This window comes from Hoplias malabaricus, chromosome 2 (genome assembly GCF_029633855.1).
Source record: "Hoplias malabaricus isolate fHopMal1 chromosome 2, fHopMal1.hap1, whole genome shotgun sequence".
NCBI classification, from domain to species: Eukaryota; Metazoa; Chordata; class Actinopteri; order Characiformes; family Erythrinidae; genus Hoplias; species Hoplias malabaricus.
In genome coordinates this window covers 13814737-13840795 of record NC_089801.1, presented here as the reverse complement: position 1 = coordinate 13840795, position 26059 = coordinate 13814737, and the positions used below count along the sequence as shown (strand labels likewise).

The following is a 26059-nucleotide window of genomic DNA, read 5'->3' as shown; positions in this document are numbered from 1 at the left end:
ATGACAATAACTGAACTGAGATGCACTGTTTTTAGGAGGAATTTGGATACAACGCTGAGACCCAAAAACTCCTGTCCAAAAACGGAGAGACGCTTTTGGGAGCCATCCAATTCTTTATTGCCAGTGTCAACACTCTGGTGGACAAAACCATCGAGGACACCCTGGTCAACATTAAACAGTATGAGGCAGCCAGGTATGACTGGGACTTTTACTTTGAATTTTATCAGACAGTATTTCTTAGCATTTCTTACATTTGCCTACAATGAAACCATTCTGGGTGAAAGTAGTAGGCATTTGTTGAAGGAAAATTACATGTTCTAGATTTACCAAGCAGTTTTTTAAAAAATAAATACATTTATAAAGTTCCTTTTTAAAATGGCTCCAAAGGCTGGTTCTGATTCTGAACTTTTCTCTCTTGTAGGATCGAGTATGACGCATATCGCACAGATCTAGAGGAGCTGAACCTTGGTCCGCGGGACGCCACCACACTGCCCAAGATCGAGCAGTCTCAAATACAGTTCCAAATCCACCGTGAGAAATATGAGAAGATGCGTAATGATGTATCAGTCAAACTTAAATTTCTGGAGGAGAATAAGGTAATAATATAAAAACAACTATCACTTTTTTTTAAAGATTAAATTATATATATATAATAAAAATATTTTACAATTTTCATTGTCAATTTCTTTCTTGTGATCAGGTGAAAGTTCTTCACAATCAACTGATCCTCTTCCACAATTCCATCGCTGCCTACTTCGCTGGAAACCAGCAGCACCTGGAACAGACGCTCAAACAGTTTCACATCAAACTGAAAATGCCTGGGGGAGATATCCCCTCCTGGTTAGAGGAGCACTGATTCATTAACCCCCATAATTTAGGCAGGTGGTAAGATCCAGAAAAGAGAGGAGGATTCAAAGCACTCCTTAGATAGAAAAACTGGACACAAATGATGGGGGAGAAAGTAAACAGCCTCTCTTCTTGCCCAGTCTCATTTTTTCACTCCAGGACACTACACCGGTCAGGGAATGTAAAGAGAGTTTGAGTAATGGGTTGGAAAATGATACACAAAACTAACAAAGAAATATCTGTCTTTCTTTATGTACGCTCTTGGTTTTTAAATGAAAGCTTATTTCCTTTTGTCTGGGAGAAGTTTTTTTTTTTTTTTTTTCCCCTTTCTCTCCTCTCCCCCGGGGGTAGAAACATGGTCTTGAGATATTCTTTATAAATCCAAAAGACATGCACTTTGTGATTTTTGACAAATCTAATTGTGAGCATAAAAAAGCTCCATGATGAATGTAAGCAGGTGTATAAGGAGAAAAAAGTAGATGAATTCCACACCGTTTAGAAAACTTGAATGCCTTTTTCCAATCAGTCCCACTATTGGTATGTACCAGAAAGTTTGAGTTCTATCTATGCTCTCTCTCCACAAATGTATTTTTCTAGTAACAACTGTTGAACAAGATTGACAGAAATTGCCGTTTTCCTCTTCAACATAATGATCAGTAAATCAGTTTAGATTTGCCTTGTGATGTTGGGCTTCCATCTTAAACTGCGCTATGGAGCTGGGTTACATAGTTGTAACTAGCTAAACTAGGCTAAACTAAATTTTAGTTTGGCAGTGTACCCTGATGATACAAAATCAGTGGATAGTAAATACAGTCAATTACACAGAGTTTTCGTAGGAAGTTCTGTCTGCTTGATTGTGCTGTTATTGACAGTCACACTGCAACCAATTCCAGTTTTTATTGGCAAGACCTTTAGACCCAAAACTAAAGGCAGCATTAACAATTCAGAAGCATATTTGGAATCACTGGAAAGACCTGACACACGTCACACATACGTTTGTTTAAATAACTTTCGGCTTTTCCTGTTTGGGGTTTTACCAGTGAGCGGATTGACTCTTTTTAGTGAAGGGTGGGACTTTGCCTGTAATATGAACCATGATGAACGTTTTGAGTTTTCCCATTTATTTTACAACTTGTGATGGGTGTGTTTCCTTTTGTTATATCTCTGATTACAATATAGGCCAACATTGTGTAAAATGTATCCAACTTAAAACTACAGTAAGAATTGTGGGTGGAGCTTGGACCGGGTAATGGCTGTGTCTTTGGGGTTGGAACACAGGGCCTTTTGAAAATCATAACTGAGTATCTGGGAACAAACCACTTCTAATAGATACCATTACTCTGCCCTCTTTTTCCCTGAAACGCTTCCCTTTTCTAATCATTATCCAAGATTTCCAAGACACAATGTTTATTTTTGGGATTTTTCTGGACAAGCGAGGACACGCGCTGGTCTATGTCGGGAACAGTGAAATTGTATTGTTGTCTCTGTCTTGACTTTGGGAAACTGTTTCGATGGGAGGACAAATCCTTCATCTTTGGCTTTAAAACTTTCCACCTTTTTGATATGAATTTTAGGAGTGAACTCTCTTTCTTCTGCTGGGCAAGGGAAAAGAAAAGTGGGCCTTTTGGGACTTAAACGTGCCTTTCTCTGTCAATCGTGCTCGGGTTGGTCAGGTCTTGGGGGAGGGGAGTATGAGGCTTGCACTGCCATGGACCAACACTCATTCACTTGTATATGCATACTGTGTATCTGTAAATACATACGTATATACATATTTCATAACAAAATACCAGCAATTTCTTTAAAACTCTTCAGACTTGACTTTACAAGTACCTTTTTATTTCCATTTCCATTTCACCACCTTGTAGTCACTTTGCATTCCGGTGACAGACAGATGCTAAACCAGGAAATGTGTGGTGGGGCTTTTGTTTGTTTTTTTTAATTTGTACGAGATGTAAACCAAATTAACTAGGACATGGACTGCTGTGCTTGCACAAATGAAAGACCATGTCCCTTTTGTTTAAAACAAGGTCTTTTTTGTTGTTGATCTTTTTCTCATTTAGCTTTTTTTTATTTGATGTGCTGAGGAATATATGCTTTCCCTTGACTTGATGTATCAATTCCATAAATCCATATTTTTTCCATCTTTTCTTCCAAATTTGCCAATCTCAAAAATGGTGTTAGGACCTTTATCCCTCTCAAAAAGACCACCCTTCATGTATTTATTTCCCCATTCCAAAAAATAAAAAAATACAAAGCAGAAAAATATTTAAAGTAAAATTTAAGTGCACACATAAAATCCCACAATACACCACAAAAAGTAGTGTACAGGCCATGTACACTAGTAGATATTGAATACCCAAAATCTATTTTGTTGTTTGGTGAAAACATGCATGAAGTAGTGTCGGAAATTGTTCACTACCCTCCCAAACTCAATTCCCTATAATAATAAACTGTGTAGCAAGTGATGTAGGGAATAGACAGTTGGAAGCCATTTTAGACACAGATTGAATGGTCTGGAGACTTCTTGGGTCTGTTTCTTTCTTTTAGAGCTCCACTTCCTTTTAAACCCACTGGTGGTGTTGTCTTTTTCCAGTGAAAGGCAGAACAGACACCGCTGTGGATTTTTCTCACATCTGAAGCAGGAGTGGAGTTTGACTTTACTCCTGTATCTGTCTCCCAAAGATGAATTCTGTATCTAGGGACTGTTTTGACAGCCCACACTCTTTTGCATGGTTGTTATTAGTTACATTTCTCACATCGGTTTTTGAATTTCCCCCTTTACAGCAAGTGCATTATCTTGCATTTAGTCTCAGAAAAATCTGAAAGTACATTATTTAATTTGCTTGTAATTAATCTGTTTTGAATGGAGTCTAAATCTCTGAATGGGTGGTATATTGTACTGCATTTTATAAGTACTTGGTTAAATATATAAAGATCATTCGTAATTTTAAAACATCACCCAAGGACCCCGAAGCTAAAATGCTCCTAGTATTTGTTATAACCATTGTTATATTTCACATTCCTGGTTCCTATTAGTGACCCTGTGTGAACTGACAAACATGGACACAGAGGTATATATCTATATTTGTAATTTGCTATATTTTACTTTGGATATATAAATAAAAACAGTTGCTGTGGGCATTGTATTTTTTGACAACAGTAATGATCAGGTATTCGAGTGCTTTAAAAAAAAAAGGCTTTTTTGAATGTGTGTAAGTCTTTGGGAGGAAAATAATTAAAGCTATTTTCCTTTGTAATTTTTGTGTTGATTTTTTTTATTATTATTATTTACCTTGTATGTGTGTGTGTGTGTGTATGTACTGAACAATCCCTACCTTGTATCAACACTGTTCATTTTTATCAGCTTCACTGATCATACAGGATCACTTCGTAGTTCTACAATCACAGACTGTAGTCCACCTGTTCCTCAGATGCTGAGAATTTGGTGGTGGCTCATTCTCAGCACAGGAGTGACACTGACATGTTAGTGTGTGTTGGGCTGGTATGAATAGATCAGACACAATAGTACTGCTCGAGTTTTAAACTCTGTTAGACACACCTACCTTGTTGGTCCACCTTGTAGATCAGAGAGAGTACCTCCTCTGATGCTGCACAATTTGTGTTGGGCATCCTCTAGTCCTTCCATCAGTGGACACAGGACACCGTTGGCTGGATGTTTTTGGTTGGTGGACTATTGTCATTCCAGTAGTGACACAGAGGGCATTAAAAAAAAACATCCAGCAGCACTGCTGTGTCAGATCCACTTGTACCATCACAACACATCACCACCAATGCAGCGCTGAGAATGATCCACTATTCAAATCATACCTGGTCTGTGGGGGTCCTAATCACTGAAGAGCAGGGTGAATTGTGTATAAGAAAGTAGGTGTCCTAATCCAGTCACTGTTCTGTACACACACACATACTATGGACAAAATATTTCTGTAAGGATTTGAGGGCATTCTATACCCCTGTAGTAGCCCATTCATGACATTAAACAAAGTGGCCTTAGAATGGAAAGCTAGTCCCAAGTCTATCTCATTTTATCACCATATATATATATATGACTTTATAAAATAAAAGCAATGTCCATATTTACTGGTACCAATAAAGACACGCCAGTTAAAAATGTTCACTTCAGAATGTCCAAAAGATGGCGCTGTCCCTCTACATTAGTCAATGGTGACGTTCCCAAGTCTTATACTGTATGCGCAAGTACACAGACTTAAAGGGATTTACTGACCTTTTATTGGGTCAACAGATGCATTTGGATTTTAGTACAATGGCTTGACTATGCAGTCGAGGGTGTGTTTAATGTGAGTAAGGATTAAACAGGTTTCCTTATGAATTAATCATGGATTTAAGGTGGAAACGGAAGTAGACAGCTAAATCCTCAATAAAACCAGTTGGGTTTTCACTGTTTGGTAATGACTCTATGAATCTAAAGACTGTAGAGGCCACTGTCATTTGTTTTCAATCTGATTTAAAGATATTACCCCTACGGTTTTATCTGTGACTGGATTATATATGTTGTCTTTACGCTTCAATGCAAACATCATTCAAATCATTCCAGCCGAATGCTTCTGCCACAGGGTCATCAGATTCACCTGGATACCTTTTATAGAAGGCTGTGTTGGCCTGAACCAACTACTGTGGTAAATATAATAAACACAGACATGGGCCTAAAAACCATGGGACCGGGTAATGGCTTCTAACATCATAAGGTATGCCATCTAAGATTTATATTACACATTACTAAGTTAAATTCTTACATCTGTACATACTACAGTTCTTCTGAAATGAAGAGCATTAATGTGTAAGTCACCATTCTCCTGGAAAGACCTGAAGCATTTCTAAGAGATGTTTAGAGGTCATTTACACTGATCATTGACCATACGGGAGCCGTTTGAAATTCTACAAATAGACTGTAGTCCATCTGTTGCTCTGTGTACATTGTTAGCTCCTTTCACCCTGTTCATAAATGCTCAGGACCACCACAGAACAGGTATTTTTTGTCTAGAGGATAATTCTCAGCACTGCCATGATACTGACCTCTTGGTGGTGTCTGATTCTGTGTTTGAAATGGCTCCCTTTTCACTGTTCCCTATATTATTAATAATAATGTATTATTATTAATATTATTATTATATAGTGTACTATTAAAGGGAACCAAATTGAGTAGAACCATGGTAAGGATTATGGGTAATCTGCTGTCTGCTAGTGTACATGAGTTGTACACTACTTTTTGCAGTGCATTATGAGATTGTTCGAGTGCACTGAAAATAGTCCACTACGTTTAGTTTCGGACACAGCGTTAGTGTGTGTTACGCTGATACACGTGGATCAGACACAGTAGTGCTCCTGGAGTTGTAAACACTGTGCCCTCTTGCTGTCCACTCTGTTTGACATGTCCACCTCGTATATGGAAAGTTGGAGAGGGTTTTTTTTTTTCATGCCGTCTCAAAATATTGATATGCTATTACTGGGCGGGTGATGGGGTGATGACCAATTTTAAACACTTTGGCTCACTCCAGCCGCTATCCAGCTAGGCTTTGATAAGTGAGCTAACAGGATAAGCACCACAGCACAGGCCTTGTTACAGCAAACTGAGGTTAAAATCTCACACTATAAAAGGATATATCCTTAAAACTTTTTACATTTTAAAATACTATCATTTACATTTTTACATACTGCTGTTTATATTGTACCTGCTATGTGGAGGCATTGACCATTAAAGAACAGGGTGAAATGGGGCTAAGAAACAGAAGAACTAATGGGTACTATAACTAATTGGAGCTGATAAACTGAATATTGAGTGTAAGATGTTTTTAATGTTGTAGCTGATCTGTGGTATATTAACTACTTACTTTGAGATAGTAAGTAGTTAATATACCTGGTTAGAAGCTTCCAGAACGAGAAATAAGGAGAAACAGAGCCACAACCATGCACTTCTTTCTCCTCTTTCTTTGTATGTGCTGGGCGCATGCGCAGGAGTCTCTTTACTTACGTTGGGGCGGTGAAGTTCACCTGAGCAGCACTGCAGAGAGCGCATGCGCAGAGAGAACAGCCCCCTCTCATGACGACGCTCCCTCTCTCTCTCTCTCTCTCTCTCTCTCTCTCACACACACACCCCTCTCTCTCCCTGTGGAGCCACACACGCAGTGTAGTACACTGCTACGGTGAAATAAAAAGGACTATATATACCTTAGTTTACACACTGCGGTAAGTACTGTTTATTGTTGTGATAAACGGTTTCTTTAGTTGTTTGTCTTTTTATGTACGTTTATATTAATTTTTTTTGTGTCACCTGTGCTGCTGCTGCAGAAAGGACACTTTCATAAGTGCAGCATTTCAGGAGAGAATTTTAACTGGAAAAAGATCAAATTAACCGGTGTGGTGTTAGTGCTAGTGATACTATGACGTATCATAACGTACAGCAAATGTTCCTGTTAATATCGCTATAGTGAACGTTTGTTTGTCTGCTGTGTCGGTATAGCGTACTACTAATAGAATTCATGCAACGTTTCTGCTATTACAGCAGTTAAACCTTTAAATGGGGTCTACGTTGGGGTCCGGCTGCTGTTGGGCAGTGCAGGTGTTGTATCGATCGTTTTAATAAGGGAGAGAGAAAGAGCGACCGAGCATTGCAGTTTTAAACTATTGCGTATTTTGTAGTGTCTGTGAGAGTGTGGTCATCTGCATAACTGGACACGTGCAGAGAAGAGCCGGACTCTGTCATATCCTACCTACAGCATCCCTACATGAACACTACATGGCCAAATGTTTGCAGGCAACCTACATTTCCTCTTAAATCAAGGATATTAATAGACAGTCTGTCCCATTTTGCTGTAGTATACGCTTCTTGTCTTCTGGAAATGCTTTATAATAGATTTTGGAAAATTGATGTGAGGATTTGCTTGCGTTAGCATCAGTCAGGTCAGGTGCTGATGTTGGAAGATTAGTTCTGGATCACAAAAGCCACTCCGGCTCATCCCAAATATATCAAATGGTGCATCAGTAATGCAGGGAATGCAGTAAGCCCAAGGCTGCAAGCTTTATACCCGTCTTGGTAATGCTTGGCACTAGGCATGGCGACTTATTTTAGGCTTCTATGCAGATAAATGCTGATATATTCAGAGATATTGGATGGAGCTCCATCACTCCAGATAAGGAAGTTCCACTACTTCACAGCTCAATACTGGGGGGCCATAGCCCTCTAGCTGAAGGTTGGCATTGAGCATGGTGAGCTTCAGCTCTTGAACAGCTGCTCCAGGGCTTTCCATTTCATTCCATGTTTTTTATGGATGTTATACAAACTGTGTGTATGCAAATGAGCATCTGGGTGTGCCTTAAAAAAACAGATATGACTTCTACTTAGACTTCTAGTGTACTTTGGCTTGTTTCTGCACTCTGTCTATTCTCTAAGCTCCATACAGGAGCACTTTCTAATTCTACAATTACACACTCTAGCCCATCTGTTGCTCTGCAAACTTTATTTGCCTGCTTTCACCCTGTACTTTATAGGCCAGGACCACCGCAGAGCAGGTGATTTGGGTTGTTACGCTGATAATCTCAGTGCTGGAGTGACACCAATGTGGTGGTAGTGGTGTGTTAATGTGTTGCACTGGTGCAAGTGAATCAGACATGGCAAGTGCTTCTGGAGTTTTTAAGCACAGAGATTTTTAAACACATGGTGGTGATAACACACCACTTCCATGTTAGTGTCACTACAGCAACGAGAATGTTTCAACCCCCAAATCATTCCTGCTCTGTGGGGGTCCTGACTATTAACAATCACGGTGAAAGAAAGCTTCATGACAGCTCTGCTTCCTTTTAGACCCACAGTATCAAGTTGCCTTCTTACAGTAGAAGGACAGAAACAGAATGCGTGGAAGGGTTTGTTCAGATTTGAACTTGACATGTAGCTTGAGTTTCTCCTGTCTTTCAATGATTAAACCTTTAAATGCCAAAAAATAAGGAAATCTGCCAACTCTTCCCAGTCTGAGCTCATGGGTGTTCTTTCTGACCTCCAGAGGCTTTTTGTAGGCTTTACTGCAGGCATTATTGTCATGCTGGGTCACAGCTTGTGTTGGATTTGATTGTAATCTCCTCCCACGACAACCCAGGCCATTTTTCATGCTGGGATGAATCTTATTGAAGAGTTCCGGGACAAAGCCTTGAAAAGTTTCTCCCAGGGGTCAGGTCAAAAAAGGGGGAGGGCAGTGGTCTTGTTGCCATGTCTCCTTGGTAACTCGTACTAAAGTGAACCGAGCTTGTTCGTCAACACCAACCTCCAAGCTTTGGACCCATTGCCTGATTTGTGATTGGGCTTCAAGAGTCTCTGCATAATTTCTAATTTAAAGATGGGGGCGGGTGTGGAATCAAGCAGGCTTTCCCAGTTTAGCTTCATATCTTAAGGCTAAAGTTGAGGATTGTCCAGTAGGAAAGTCCCCCAGCTTTTCTCCTACTGAAGAAGATTGACTTTGGCCTGAAATCTTTACTGAAAAACCTGCTTTGTGATATATCCCCATTATATTATCCTTGAGTGGTCAAGTCTCATTGAAGTTTATTACACAGGACTCTGTAATGCAACACAATCTGTCTATTACATCAGTAATATATTTATAATTCACACACTTCTCTCTCTCTCTCTCTGGGGGAGATTAGCCCTTGCCCAGGGATGACTATGATGCTGTTTTGGCAATTCTAGACTGGGCCATTAAACAGTAATATGTCCTTCCTCTACACCTTTACTTGTCTTCTTGTATTTCATCAAGCGTGTGAATTGAAGTCTGAAAAAAAGGACTCCACCACAAGCCTACGTACCACTTACTTTGTCTTATTCTTCAGTAGGACTGTCATGATTATTCAGTCAGTCATAGATTGATTCTTATAGTGAATATTTTAAATGATAGAAACAGGCTGTGCTAATAAGTGGACTTGCTGCTCCAAAGCCCAAATCTCAGCATCACTGCCTTCATTTGGTTATTTTACTTGGATCAATAGTGAGAAGAGGAAAATGCAACCAGTTTTTAAGACTGAAAAAATACTAAAACCATATGTAAAGGAACATGTAGACAAATTCTTTTTAAAAAATTCTGATGACTTAACTAATTGGTACTGATAAAATTGTTAGTGATGGGCCTAGTCCAGCAGCACAAAAATATGGAAGCTCGTTCCGCCACATAAAATAATAATAAAAAAAGGCAACAATATATTTTTTATTATTATTAACCTGTAAGTTGCTATCACTGTATTTCAAGATACTCATTATTTTAAGATAATAAGTCAAAATCTTGAGATATCTCATTTTGTGTTACCAAGTCAATGTATTGAGATATTATTTAATTATTTTGAGATACTAAGTCTACGTGTAATGAGCATGTCACCGACCAATAGGAGAATATATCTGATTAGCGAAAACAGCAGTAATGATTAGAAAGTATCAACTCATTTACTGTCTGTCTCTCTGGCTAGCGCTGTACACTAAGTAGGATTTGCACTGGGCCTGGAGTTTCCCATCTCCCTCAGCGTAGGTTAACAAACCTCAAAGGGACTGATTTAACCAATCAAACACTAGCTCCTGGAGCAAGTAAACATCAGGTGTCTTCTGCATTCAACCTGTTGTCGCTCCAGCAACTCAATATTATTCCCCTCATTTGCAGCTAGCATTTGCTGTCATGAGGTTTTGTTGTTTGCATCTGAACTGTGACAACAGGCCCCATGTAAGCAATTTCTGGCAAAAATAACATCCACCTTATGACAGCACCTGGAATTCCGTCCATACACTATTGCTAATCGCAGTATTGACTCCTGCACATTATCGCTAGTTCAGTTTGACTGGAGTTAAGCCCTTTTTGTTGTACTTTTTTTATTTGTACTTTACCTTGCGGGTTAATGACTGTTCAATATTTTTTTTAGAAATTTAAGACTTCTGGTTATTTCTTCCTGGGTTTATGGACTTACATTAAAAACCCTGACCAGTAAGCTTCATAATGGATACAAGAATTGATTTTGTTTTGGTCCTTTTTAGCTTGTTAGTTTGAGAAATATTTATAAATACACAATACTAATTAGTAAGTGTGTGTGAATATAAGTTTAAAATCAGACTGATTGATTTGTTCTTAGGAAGAAGTGAAAGCAGTTTTAAAAGACAATTTTTGTTTGACTGTGATTCAATTACTTGGTTTATTTCTTTCCTCTATTATGATGTCCATGTCCCCTTTGCCTCCCCCATGAGTTTACACAGGTCCAAACAGAACACGCGCTTAGTTGAAATTGTAGTTTGTTTAAAAGCTTATCTCTCTGAGTCACTAAACAGTAATTATGGACTTGCTCTTAAATCTCTGAACATTTAGTACTCTTTGCTAGTGTTAGAACAGAATTAGCACAGATGGAACACCTCCTCTCATCTGTATTTGGTTTGGCCCGCCTTTTAATTTTGTCTGCCTTTGGAACGATAAATTGCAGAACATAGGGAGGGAACTAACAGTCTCATTGCGTGACATTTCTGACAAAATCAAGTCTTTGATCCACCCAGTTCGATTGTTCATTTTAAGCCTAGGTATAGAACACAGATTTAGATTAAAGCTTCATTTTCCCATCAACATTTATATTTCTGAAGTTCCCAAACCACTTTGCAGGTTGTAGTTAGCGAGGCTTAAATATCAAGCATCAGACCTACTTGCATTGTTTGATTGTCTTTTGATAACTGGCAAAAATATTAATTAATGTATTTATTTATATTCATGAAAATATAAACAGCCAGATGTTTTCATTGTTTCCACAAGGACACTTCATAATTGTTTCAGTTGGTTAAGGTATGTAACACAACAATGTATCCCTCACCCTCATTAGTTTATCAGAATTCATGAAAATAGTTTTGTTGCTTATGTTCTTCCATGTGACTTTAATAAAATACCCAGAAAATGTGCATCATCAATCATTAAGACAGTGAAATATCTTAATGATTATTGACTGATTCTAGATTTGAAGACCTCATTTGAATAAAGTCAAATGAAAAAAAGGTAACCTTGACTTCATGTGTAGTAAGATCCAGGTTCCAGGCCGGGATTTAAAATAGCCTGTCCGGTATGACACTATAGCTGCAATTGCTAATATACCTGACTGGCCAGGTTTTGTGTCATACTTGTTGGCCATTTTAAAATCCTGGATGGAAAAATGGAAATCTATTTTTGGAGGTTGGTTTCAAAGTCTGGATTTGAAGCCATTTTAATATCTGTTAATGTGACGTGACTCTATTTGGACAATTCATGTTGTGTCCAATTCATGTCCAGTTGTATGATGGTTTTCCTGCAGCGTAAAAAGGCCAGAGGATGATTTCAAATAGTGTAAATAACATAGAACAGTTAGACGGTTTCCATAAAGAATTAGACAGGTACCTAGATATAGAGGTCCAGCTTATCTAAGCAGCTTCATCTGAAGTTTCCTCACATCTGCAGCCTCAGCGGATGAGGTGAAGTCGATGTGCAAAGTCAATGTGTGACGCTTGGGAAAAGAACATTAGCATTAGATTAATCTTCCAAACTGTGTGTTTCAGCACACTGCAGCAGTCATGCTATATCACAGCGCTGTGAAGTGCATAATGAACCTGACACTTCTTGCAGGTATATAATGAAAATCTTACATAATCACATTGAATATCTTTAAATACTTGATTCAAAATGTATTTTTCATGATCAAGGAACAAGTAGGAATTCTTGGTGACAGTGTTTCTAGGATTAAATCAGTCAGATATTTCACACAATATTGAAGTTTTAGACTCTAAAGACAAAGATTCAAATGCAGTTTGCCAGTGAAGAGGACATTTCATGAATTTGAAGACCACAAGAGAGAAGACAGGTAAATGATAATCAAAAACAATAAGGAATGAATAGTTTCTGAAAGATAGCATAAGATTTTCGGGACAGGGTTCCAGTCCATCACATGGGGGTCACACACTCTTTCACTCAGCCAGTTACTTATCAGCATTGAGCTTTTGGACTGTGGGAGGTGGCACAGTGGTATAACTGTTGGCCATGTCCTCAAGAGATTTCTGGTTTAATCCCTGGTGATGGAATCCTAGGCCAGGAGTCTAATGGCGTTTTTCCCTTGCATGGTCCCTACTCGACTCAGCTAGGCTCTATTCAGATTTTTTGCTTATCCATTAGGCAAATTCACTATCTGTTCCCTGGAACCGGGTACTCTTTTAGTCTCTGCTTGTTTGTGGTTTCAAACATGATATGCAGACCTTGCAGATTGCTGATTGGCCAGAGAGACTTGTCAATCACAAAAAGAATGCAGACACCCAAACTAGTCGCTTGTAAAATCTACAGTAGTGACCTATTTTGTATTTATCTGACCCACAACCGCATCTCAAAAAAGTATGCCATCTGTTTGAAGAGGTTCAACTTTGAATTGGTGGCCAACAAAAGTGCCAGAGGCGAACAGAGAAACAAGGAATTGCCATTGTTGTTCCCATTACAGACAGTGTTTTGCAATGTAACTGGGTATATTTCAGGGCAGGGGGCATTACAGTGGAAAACCAACTAGGGACCAATTCAGAAGAGCTGTGTAGAGTTGAGTAGAGCAAGTACCAATCAGTGGAATAGCTGCATATAAAGTGCACAGTTAGCCTCACTCTCACTGTGTGGATAGGAAGCTCCTCCCACCCCAATCACGAAATCAAAGTGCGGGCAAACATGGGCATCTGTTGGATGATGTGCCAGATCTGGGCAGAAGTGTTGAGTTTGCAGCAGTGTGCCCTTGCATTCACCCCTACAGCTTGGTGACATTGCGACTTGTGTTTGACTGGGGGAGCCCTAGCTAACTACTGGGTGCAACTGGCAATGACAAACGATTGGGGAAAAAATTGAATATTTATTTGTTATTAATATTTTATCTTTTTTATAACTTTTTGCATTTGATATATTGCACTCTTGATATGTGGAGCCAGACATGTATGTGCTGAATATTTTATTTTATAAAATGTTAAGTTGTGTATTGAAAACCAAACTTAAATAAGGCTGGAAGTTAAAGTTTAGAAGCAGATATTTAAATTTAACCTACTGTATGCCATTTTGTGCAATTGTAAATTGTGCAAAAATGCAAATGTGAAACTCCTCATACTGTACTTCACCACAAATTATAGAGTAGCAGAGGATTGCTGAGATTATGTATTAGTGTGTGAGCTATTATGCTGTGCGTGGTTGGTGTGATGAGTTTCTTGGTCTGATGCCTTTTCCTGCACTTATTCCATATTGATTCTGACATCCAGGAACTTGGCGCCATAGGGAAAAATCTTCTCCCCAGGCTTGGTTTCTTCCCCTTGGTGTTGGAACATGGTTTTCATATGTCCCAAATCTGAAAGGTACTTAATGGAATCCAACAGATTATTATATAATTCCTTACAGGAATAACTTATGGTTCTTAAGGACTCATTCATTGGTGGGTTTTCAAAGTGTGAAGAACTTATACCTTGGGGATTCTTGTTATATTGGAGGATCTCTTGGGAAACTCTAGTTTCCACATATTTAGGCTTTAATTTTAGGTGTCCGTCTACATGCTGTGTTACAGGAACACATTTATGATACTGCACAGGGGAAATTGCCAGCGTAGTTAGTGCAGATGTTGAATATCTAAAAGAAAATGGGATCAACAGCATAATTAAACATACATTGTTGCAATGTAATGCAATAAAAGATTGTACATTAATTAAAGTAGGCTTTGTGTTTAAAGATGTATGTACAATACAAAATTGTGGCCATTAGAGATGAACAGCTGGTGATTCGAAATCTACATATGCCATGATTCTCAGGGCACAATTTCACTATGGCTGCCCTGCACCCTGTGACAAAACAAGGTATAAAATGAAGTGTAAATAAAAACAGAAAAAACTGATAAAAGCACAAAAGTGAATCATAAAGGAAAAAGTTCTAAATGAAAATGAGAGGCATATGTATTTGCAATATCTTATCCAAACTATTAAAGACCCTAGTTTGAATTCATAAGTAGGCTTTAGTAGACCTAAATATGTAATAATAAATAGTAACTTAAATTAATCAATAAAAAACTTGCTTATTATCACTGGCTATACCATTAAAACCAGTAACGGTTCAAGGCCAAACAGTAATTTCTTACTGACTCAACTCTTGGAATTTTTCACAGATACATAATGAACTTAACACTATATGGTATACTACTTTGGTTCGCCAAGGCTTGGTTTCTGAATCTTTTTCTACACTCATCATCCTCTCTCTGGTGCAGTGACATAATCAACTGCCAAGTCACACATGCCTGTGGTCAAGCTGCTGGGCGCTCTTTTCTACGGTTAGATTTACCTCCTCTAATGATCATGAAGGATCGATGAAGAACACCAGTCTGTGACCAGCTAACGATTTTTCTTGCTGGCACCCGTCCATTCCCCAGCAGCACTGATTCAGCTGAAATGCCTTTCTGTTACAGCCATAGGACAAATAATGCAGCCATAGGGCTTAAAGGATGCCAAGTATAGGACAGAGGAGCGGAGCTGATATTATTTTAAAGGGCATGGTCAGCATCTTCAGCAAAAAGTAGGCCAGGAGTCAGTGCACAATGTTACTAAACTTTATTGTCCCAGGATTTTTAAAATTTGGACAAACTAAGAATAAAAGTTTATATGTCACACTACTTTGGTTGTTACTAATTGGTTCATTAATTCTTATAACTTCCCACTTGGAGCAAGTGAAAGAAGAAGAGATTTTTTTTGGAAGCGTGGGTTCTAGTTTTAGTCTGTACTTCATTTGTGTTCATGAGTAGAAGAGGAGATTTTGATGTGATTGGAATGTACATTTTTCAATTTCATAGTAATCCTGTACATTTGTGGTTATAGTGACAAGTTGTAATACATACCAGGAAATGTAGGGGGCAGCATGGCTTCTGTTGTTTTGTCACACCCTAAAAATGTTTGTGTCTGACCTCCATCAAGAGATTTTGGGTTGGATCAAGAGATCATGTTTGCTCTTCCCTATCGCTCAACATAAGATGTCTGCTAGCTGATGTCAAAGAACTGAGTATTAGCTAGCAGGCTGAAATTAAAATTAAAATGAGAAGATTAAAGAGAAATTTCAAGAGAAAGACACAGAACCTTGACAGAGTGAAAGGAAGTGGCAGAAACACTGGGCAATTCTTTGAAATGTTGGTTTCAAAAATTGTTGCTTGCAGCACTCTACTTTTTTCTTGCTCTCTGGTTCTCTCTCTATATGACTTGCTGGCTCATTAGAATTTTTGTATTTGGGGCAAACATCAGTGTCCCACAGCTACTGTAATAAATGTATTTCAGCCATTTGTAAAAGAAGCAGAATGTTAACAGTCCACCACAGAGTCAATAATAGGAGCAGACGTCTCATAGAATAAAAAGTGTGCATTGAGTTTGCTATATGTAAACATCTGAAGGAATAAATAATTCTAAAATATAAAAAATATTAACATAGGTAGGTAAAGTGAAAGACACAATTGTATATACCCTGTATGACCAAAAGAGTTTGGGAACCTGCTTGTCCAACATTTCTTTTTAAATAAAGGATATCAACAGAGAATGTGTTCCCTCTCTGATGCAGTAAAACCTTCCACTCTTCTAAGAAGGTTTTATGCTAGGTATGTAATGATGCTTTCCCACCTCTGGCACATCACAAACACCATCTCTAATGGGAGCCATGGGCTTTGGAAACCATAACAGCAGTGGCATTCGATAAATGTGTACTCGCTTTTTTTTTTTTTTTTTTTTGTGACCAAACACGGTTCCATGCATCAGTTCAGACAGATCAGTAGTGTTTTTTTCATTGCTTGTTGCATCATCCAGTTCAAGAGTCTTTCTTCAGCCATTGATCCAAGGAGTGTTTGAAAGTCTTCAAAAGTCCATGTTATAATTTGATGAGCTGCCATTGTGATGTCATCGTTTTATAAACCGCTAGTTTGTGCTAGATATCTGTATTTTGTCATGACCAGGTATCTCTGGCCAGTCTCTGCTCTCATGGAACCACAAGCGAGCAGGTACAAGGTATCAAATTTGACTAGTGAAAAAGTCAAAAGGACGAGTTCAATAGGTAACATGCAGTGGAAAAGCACAGTAAGTGAGGTCAGGTACTGTAATTGAATGATGATCTTAAACTGAGCTTCATGACTCCAGAGAAAACATTCACACTGCTCCACATCCCCAGTCCCTGGTGTGGTGGGAAGTGGTTGTACCCATCTAGCAAACACACTGAACATTGTGACTCAAGCTCATAAGCAGTGTCCAATTTCATTTCATACTCTGCTTTAGAAGTAAAACTTGTATGTTCACAGTTGAACACCTGTTTTTAAATAAAATATTGTAAAGCATACTCCATTATTATAAAAAGTCTCTTCAATAGCATGAGTGTTAAATGTGTGCAAACATTTGATGTTCCCATTTAAATTGAGTAAATTCAACGCAGCACAGTATAGAACAACCTTTGCTGGCAATAACAGGAGAAAAGTATTTCACATTCGAAAATAGTGTTTCATTAGTGTCGTCACCACCTTGGAAGTGTGTGAACATTGGTGAGGTGTTGTGGAGCTGAGAAGCTGCAGAAGAGCTTTGAGTTAAATGAAAACCACTGTTCCTATTCCCTACAAAACAAGGGCACTGTATTCACCTTCCCATCTCCATATCTTTTGTTCGCCCCCAACTCTTTGATGTGGTCAAACTGCTGCTTGTGCAGCAACAGGCCAACACCCATTACACCAGAAAAACCCAGCATGTCCCCCGCACCTGGACGAGGGGGGATACTGGCCTTTAGCTGCCTCAGAAAGCAGCCGTGTGATGATGAGCCTCTTAATGTGTGCAGATTATTATAGGGGTACAACTGCATTGGTGCATACAGCTGCATTTGGTTTATGGAATGTTATAATGCTTAGTAAAGGATGTGCTCTTGGCGTTATTTATAGCTGGTTTTTAAAATACAAATATCCCAAACAGTTGTCCACATTTTGTAAAATAATATGGAATCATATCGAAACATTGAGTCATAAATGATGTAATGAGGTTTCGCAGCTAAAATATGCACTGTATAATTTGTAAACCAATGTTTCATCTAAAATCTACAGCTTCTAGTCTTTTGGAAGGTTTTACTGTAGATGGTGGACCATTGTATTCAACATTTGATGGCATTCAGCCTCATAAGCATTAGTGAGGTCAGGAGAAGATGGCGGATGCTTAGTTCTGGATCACAAATTTAGCTCCAACTCATCCCAAAGATGGATGATGCTCCATCTCTCCACAGCCTAATGTTAGGGGCTTAACACCCCTGATTAAATGTCTGAAAAATATATAAACAAGAGGGAAATCAAAGCTGTGTCTCCTAGAAATGAACCACATTGTGACAGATGGTAGATAAGAATAGCCACATTTGACATGATGTTTGCTCAGGAAAATGGCGGTGGCTGGGCTGTAACATCTTTTTTAATTTTAGTTTTATTTATTTATTTTTAAGCGCATGTCACTGATATAAATAGACTTTTTATGTCCTAGCATGGACCAGAGGGAAGTAACTGCGAACCCTTTGGAACTGTAGAACTATGTTCTCTGGAGTAATGGAGCTCTCAGTTACACTATGTTCCTTTTACACTGTTGTTTAAAACATATTTGGCCAGTGATGCCCCCTCTCCCATTGATCCCAGTTGATGCTTGCTTTAAATGTATTTCAGTGCATTTTTTGGTGTTTAATGTAGCAGCATCTCTTAAAGGGTGAACTAATCAGACCCAATCTACTGGCCAGGAATGTACACATTTATAATGCATCTGCTTGGCTTGGAACATGATGAGCTTGGGGTAATGAATTTAGCATGAGACGGAAGGAACTTACACAAGGTTGGTCCCAAATCTCTTGGGTTTACCACTAAACCACAGCAAAAAAGTTCCTTTTCAGATATATGACATATATATAAAATGTAAAAATTTTAATGATTTTTACTCTGCTTATTTTAAACAATACTGCAAAGATTGTTTAAAAGAACGCTGGTAAGATTTGGTATTTTTGCTCCTGGCCTCCCTTCACTTTTACAGCGTGGCCCTGAATCTAATTCGAGGGAAGGGGTAATTTCCTTCCCTCCTCCAAAAGTTACATAGTACAGTTTCTGCAGTGCTGAGCTTGGAGTAGCAATGACAGAGGCTCCATTCTGCCCATTACCGATTAGTGAAGCATCACAATGATTTTGAAGCTGTAATTTTAAGGTAAATATACTACCAAGTGTTTCCTTAAATTATTGACTGGCATTTACGAAATATTTGAAGTGATCAAAAGAAAAGTAACGAAATCACAACATATTATTTGCTGTTGGATAAGCTAGGCTTTTGTTTTTAATATTTTCATTATTCGCAGATAGAACAGGCTCAGGGAACCCATTAATAATATTCTGTTATCAAATACTTAAAACCTTAGCATTTTGTCATGTAACCATACACATTTATGTGCTGATTAGGTGGTGAATATTTTTAGTTTGTATAAATAACACACAAGCTCCACTATACAAGGGTTCTTGGCAGAAATAAGTGTTTGAAATTTTGGTCAGTTTATTTTTCCATAAGTGGAATCAAAAAATATTGAAGGATTTTGAAAAGGTATATTTTTGCATGGGAGTCCATTTCTAGTATACATTTTTATAAAAATGTAAAGCCACGTAACCTATTTGCTTTTGGGATCTGAAAGTTAATTAAATCTTTCTTCTGAAATAAATCAGAAGAAAGTTGAATTAAGCCTAGTCCCAAACCTTCCAGCTTCTAAACTCCCAAAATGACATGACCCAAAGATCTCCGTTTTGGTTAAAAGACCTAGGAACACATATCTTCAACATCCCTCAAGTCTCCTTACAGGTAAGAAACAGAACTGGGGTCAGGTCCCTAAAGAGAAGAAAACTTCCCTATTATCTCCTTGAGGTCACTGGACTGGCTGGTGTTTCATTTATGTCACAAAAACAGATTAACTGACCAAAGAACACGCGCTGAGTGTTGAATGTGGAGTGCAGGTCCTGCTGAGACATTAATGCCTCAATCTCCTTAAGCATTTCCTAATCTTTCTGTGTTTCCTCAAGTCTAACAGGATCTCGCTAATAAAGCTCTTTTGTTTTGCTGTGTTCGACATTGGTCGCACCAAGTGTTCAGCAGCAGAGGATTATGTGTCTACTGTGTCGGGTTTAGTGCCTTTGGCTGTGCCTACCAGACGTATTATATATCGAGCTTTGCTTGGAAGGCAGCAGTGAGCGGTGGCGAGTGGATGCCACAGGAGGTGATTTTGGTTTCAAGGGTGAGGATAGAGTTGCATAGGTCTTGACCTGTGACAGATGTTAGCACATTTGTATGTGTCACTTTGCTCACTAGTGTTGGTTTTACTCCTTTTCAGGGTAAAAGCAGCTTAAAACTGAGAAAACCATGAACTATGATCAAAATGGGAATTGCTGCAGCAGATGTAGAAGAGCTTTATGCCCAAATGCCAAGTGTCAGCGCAGTGGAAAATTAGTGTGGGTTGTATGCAAGATTGAGTGACTCTGCTACATTCTCAGCTGAAGAATAAATGCGCTGTACTACCATCTGTCACCATGTAACCATCTATTGTAACCTCTGTTTTGTATCCTTGTTTTCTGTTTGCTCACATCCCTAAAGGTCTCCATTTCAGATTGCACTTAATCAGAGATACTGCTGCCCATTGTATGTCCAGTGTTTGGTTGCCACAGGAGCCAAGAGGCAGCCGGGGCTTGACAGCCGGACTTGATAAAGCATGATGAGAGTTGAACTGACTCCAGCTTTATTTGTGCAAATGTTTTGGGTTGGTTTTTTTTCAGCACTTAGCTGAATGAGGGCTTAGTTCTGAGCATTTTTCAATTATTTGAAGCCAAAACAAAGGATTCACTTGAGGTAAACAAAGGGGATCTCAGTTCGGGGAGATTTGATAAAGGCCTGTGGGAGCGTCATTTAAACCAGTAAGTAGGATTCAGACGTTTTAAGAAGCAAACAAACACATGCATTTTTATGAGATTGTCTTAAGGAGGAGTGTGATAATGTTGTTGGAATGTAGGCTGAGAAACGTGAACAAGGGACCAGTGGCCCAAGCACTCAAGTGTGTGCTTGGTGTGTGTGTGTGTTGCATGTGCGTGAGAACACTTACCCTTGAGCTCCCAGAGCTTAGTACACTCTTGGTACGGAATGGAAACCCATAATTACCACACTGTACTTAAACTCTAGAAGCTAATACTGATTTAATACCGAATCCCATTTAGGTTCTTTTTTATTTTTTATACCAGCATTGCATTCATCAGATGCGCTTTTCCAGAGAGAAGTAACATTTTTTTTATGTTTCAGATGTAGGTTAATGCAGTGTTAGGAGTGTTTTCTAAAGATTCATACCAGGAGCTTGTGGGTTGGGAAGCCAACTGTTATTTGCCACATGGAAAGCAGGGGAGTTTCCCACTGTTATACCAATTAGCATTTTAGCATAATTTTTTAATGGTTTCTTTACAGTAGGAGATAGAAAGTTGAGGTTATTTGTAAAATGTGTATTTTTACATTTGTACTTCAGAATTGGCCTTTGCATTAATGATACTGCACAAAGTTTCAATTTGCAAATTAACATCTTAAAATGACCACAATCTGAGCAGTTTAAGTTGATATACATAAATACATGGAATAAAATGAGATGTCCTCTTTTGTGCTGCATATTATGTAAAGTAAATATACTTTAGAGTTGTCCCGCCTCCTTTTCTGAGTTTCTCCAGTCACAGTGCTGGACCTGTGTTTGTGAAAGCGAAAAAGTCGAGGTTAAACAAGGCTAAACAAATACAACGAGCACAAATAAATGAGGTACTAATTAAATATAGAATAAACAAGAACATAGAAGAAAGAGAACTGAGTGAAAATGGATATAATTCAGAGCTTCTGCTCCTCACTCATGGGCTCCAATGCTGAACTGATCTGTGACTTGTTCTCAGCTGAAGGAACAGGCACTGTCTAAACAGCCCTGTTCAGAACGACCGGTTCAGAGTTGTTAAATTCTTGTGGAATTTTGACCAAAGCATGTCACAGATGTTTAATTAAGATCCCAGGGGACTGTGTGAAGTTGTGGGAAAAGGATAGATTTAATTCCTATTTCCAGGATAAAAAAGAATTTAAGCCTCCATGATGGATAAAGGTCAATTAGAAATGAGTTTGAGGTTAATAAATTCAGTAGTTTCTGCCAGACTGCTTGTTGATATAAAGAAGCTTTTGCCATTTGAGCCTGATTGACTTTCTTTGTATAAGTTTGGGGAAAAGCTTCCAAAGTACTGTTTGTGGTAACTGATCATATACTGGCCTGAGAGTGCAAACTACCAGAGAGTTCCTTTCAAAGGTATTCACTAACTCTCAGTCTCTGTTTTAACTGTAGCAGTTTTGTTTTCTCCTTGCCTTCTCACATGATTTATTCATCTCAGTCACATGACTCTGATTCCAGCGCTTTGTTAATGAACAGAAGCACCTCTCCCAAGTCCTATTGTTTTTTTGACAAAGTGCCAGTACTAAAAACCCAAAGACTAATCCGTTGTGTGGGAGAGGCCAGGGGAATATTAACATTTACCTCAAGGTAACAAATGGTACACTTATGCCTTCTCCCAAGGACTGTTTGTCGGACTGTGGGGAGAGAGTATTGGAGCTTAAGGATCAACCGTTGTAAAAATTGGGTCAATGATGCCACCTTTTAGCTATAAATCATTCATTCATTCTGTGTAACCACTTATCCAGCTCAGGGTCGCGGGAGACTAAAAATCCCATATAATTTAATAACCACTAAAATCTGTCAATGATCAAAAATAATATTTTTCATTTTTGAATAGTAAAGATTTTTATGATTTTACCAACAAATACATGGAATCTGTATCAGTTTAAGCAGTTATATATGTATTTTATGAGCCATGTTTCCCAATAATGATACTGTCTAACAAACCTTTCATTATCTGTAAGCGCTTATCCAGTTCAGGTCGCGGAGGGTCCAGAGCCTACCTGGAATCATAGGGCACAAGGCAGGAATACACCCTGGAGGGGGCGCCAGTCCTTCACAGGGCAACACACACTCACACCTACGGACACTTTTGAGTCGCCAGGCCACCTACCAACATGGGTTTTTGGACTGTGGGAGGAAACCGGAGCACCCGGAGGAAACCCACACGGACACAGAGAGAACACACCAACTCCTCACAGACACCCGGAGCGAGAATCGAACCCACAACCTCCAGGTCCTTGGAGCTGTGTGACTGCGACACTACCTGCTGCACCACCGTGCCGCCCTCCATCAAACCTTGTATACCAATAATAGGAATTATTTTTTGGTCAGTGTTCGACATTTTGACTCAATGTAAATCTAAAACAAGCTTTTTCAGATACTGCTTAAAAAAATGAAAATAGGAACAGTTCCAACAGCAACCATTTGCAAAGGTTGTAAGCGAGACACTGAAAGTGTCAGCAGGGAGATGGGAAAATGGTTAGACACACCTAACTAGACACATAACTAACGGTGTGTGGGACAATGGCCTTTGTGTTGACTTCTTAATGATTCTGCTCAGTGAATTCACCGTTCAGCCGTTACTGTTAGCTTCTTTACACAAGTCTGTTTCCTTAGGCTACATCCCAGTGCTCCCACCTGAAGCCCCTGCCAGCTTACGTTAATTTATGGGGTTCAGGTTTCATTCAGGAAACCAGCACAGGAAATCTAAGAGGTCAGTTCTAGACAGAGTGGTCCCCAGTTGAGGATTTGTTATTAGTGATAATATTGTTATTATAAATCCAAGCTAATATCCCTCATCTCTTTGGAGATTTTTGCTAATTAATGACTTATTCATGATGTCTCTGATTGCATGCTTCCATTTTGTTGATGGCCATTTTCTTCATCATTTACAAATATAATAAAGAGTATTCACATATATTAATATAGTTGCACCATTAGGCATATGGGGTGATGGGATTTCGTATATCAATATTTTGTCACTCCTTACATGGATATAACATTGGTTGAGCATGCTTAGATTACATTTTAGATCTCGGACATCAGACATAACAACTTCAGCTCCTGTGGGGCCCACAGCATCAGGCAATAAACTAGGGTGAGTGTATTTTAGTTTTTAAAAAAAGAGGACACTGCAGGGACACAGTATTCATTGTAGTTAGGATGTTGTGGTTGGGGGGGCTTCAGATAAGTGTGAAGGATGTTAAATGTTAAGTTATTAAGGAGTTAAATATCTATAAAATCAAGCAACTATTAATTAATATTAATACATATATATTAACTGTCAACATATGTCTTGAAATAAGATAATTAAATAAAAATGTCAGTGTGATGTGGTGAGTTCATTTCACCCCTTTCACCAGAAGACAATATATGTGAGAAAGTACTTACCTTGAAGGGAGGAGGTACTAAAAGAAAGTCGGCCGGAGAGGGAACCATTCTTATCCCTGTCGGGAGGATCCACCAACGAAGGGATAGGAGGGTCTGTTCCGTTCACGAGTACCTGTAGGAAAAGAAAACATGGTTAGAAAAATGATCGGGGAATGTATGCGTATAGCACATGAACGTTTAAAATACTTACCGGTAAAATAATTATGTCATAAATGTATCTGTTTTAAATGTTGTTATTCTTTCCCTTGAGTGAAAATGGTGTTGCCAGGGGTGGGGCTTAATGTTTACGTCCATTGGGGAAGTAATTAGATGGAGACTAACCTACCACTGCACACAGTAGCAGCTTGTAGTGTGAAAAGGCGGCAGTGAGAAACAGACTGCAATGAAAGTCCAGGTTGTAAATAGTGTATATACTTGTTTGTCTGTTTTTTTTTGTTCTGTTTTGTATAGTGTTTTCTTTGTAGTTTGTCAGGGCGCACAATAACACACCTGTTTGCCACGTAAAAGGAAGTTGTTTTACCTTTGCTAGACGCGCCACCCTCATGGACCTAAACCATTCAGCCTCTGCGTGAATCTGACATTTTTTACAAAGATGATTATGATAGCACCTTTGCTTCTTCCAGAAATTTATAGATGGGTTCTCAATAAAACACAGGAGAAAATATAGAATGTGAGATGGAGCTCAATCAATATCCATTTCAATAAAAATTCAATTAGAAGTCAATTAGAAAAGACTCGTTCCAGGGAATTGCACCTGAATACATCCCAGATGGGCCCTGGACGCATCATATTCCAGATCAGGATGTGATGGTAGTATCAAATGCATTGTCTTTGAAATGCATTGTCTTTCTGCATTTTAACTTTTTATCTGATGTCAGCCCTCTCTGCTGTAGAATGGGCTTCATAATGTGAACTGATTCAGTCTGAATGGCCTCAGTAATGGTGGGCCACTGCTTAGCGAGATACGGAGTGCATCTCTGAGGAGTGTGTGACATTGCAGCAAAGACACTGCTGAAAGGCTGTGGAGTGTGTCTTAGAGTTAACCCTCTACTCTCCAGATCACAGCCCTAATCAGAAGCATATTACAAGACATTATCCTCAATAAACAGAATAAAAACACACCAATAACCGTTCATCCAGTTCTTCAGGAATGAATGGTATTAACATGAGTTTGTAACCATTTGATGCAGTAACAGTCTCTACTCTCCTGGGAAGGCTTCACAATAGATTTTGTAACTTGCTGTGCATATTTGATTGCACTAGGGAGGTCAGTAACTGACGCTGAGTGATTAGTTCTCACCCAGAGGTATTGGATGGAGATTCTTTACTCTAAAATTCATGTTTTCACATTTTTGCCTACCTGATGAGCCCTGTGAAGAGCTAGTGGGTGGTTTGGTGCTCATGGGCTGGACTCAATGATTAACCGTAGTTGTTAAGGATAGCTGTTTGTCGATTGGATCATAAACAGCCACAGCAGCCTTAGTGTTTTGGTGTAGGATTCAGCAGGAATTTTGGTGGCTGCAGGTAGGAAGAGAGCATGGTGAGCACTATGTGAAGCTCTAATGGATAGACACAGGATATTTGACATCTTATCTTGTGTATGATTCTTAATAAAAATGCACCTAATGTGACTAAATATACCCTGAATAAAAGTGTGCATTCTGTTTTTTAACTGTAAACACACAAATTCCTTTGCTATAAGAATAATTAACATAATCAAAAGGTGAGATTCATCCTGTCCTGTCCATTAATTAATGATTATGGACCACAGTGAACTCATCTCAGGTCGAATGGAA

General features: G+C 38.8%; 1 protein-coding gene across 3 annotated transcripts in view; it reads left to right on the top strand.

The window, feature by feature from the left end:
- arfip1 (ADP-ribosylation factor interacting protein 1 (arfaptin 1)) overlaps nucleotides 1-4820 on the top strand; it is a 29317-nt gene extending 24497 nt beyond the window's left edge. The window contains exons 8-10 of one of the 3 annotated variants that reach the window (XM_066659785.1): nucleotides 36-193; nucleotides 422-596; nucleotides 701-4820. In XM_066659785.1, coding sequence (XP_066515882.1) covers nucleotides 36-193; nucleotides 422-596; nucleotides 701-856 — 489 coding nt within the window. In that variant the 3' untranslated portion in view covers nucleotides 857-4820. The remainder of the gene's footprint in view (nucleotides 1-35; nucleotides 194-421; nucleotides 597-700) is intronic. The other 2 variants (XM_066659786.1, XM_066659787.1) reach the window with 2 other exon arrangements.
- The last annotated feature ends 21239 nt before the right edge of the window (nucleotides 4821-26059 follow it).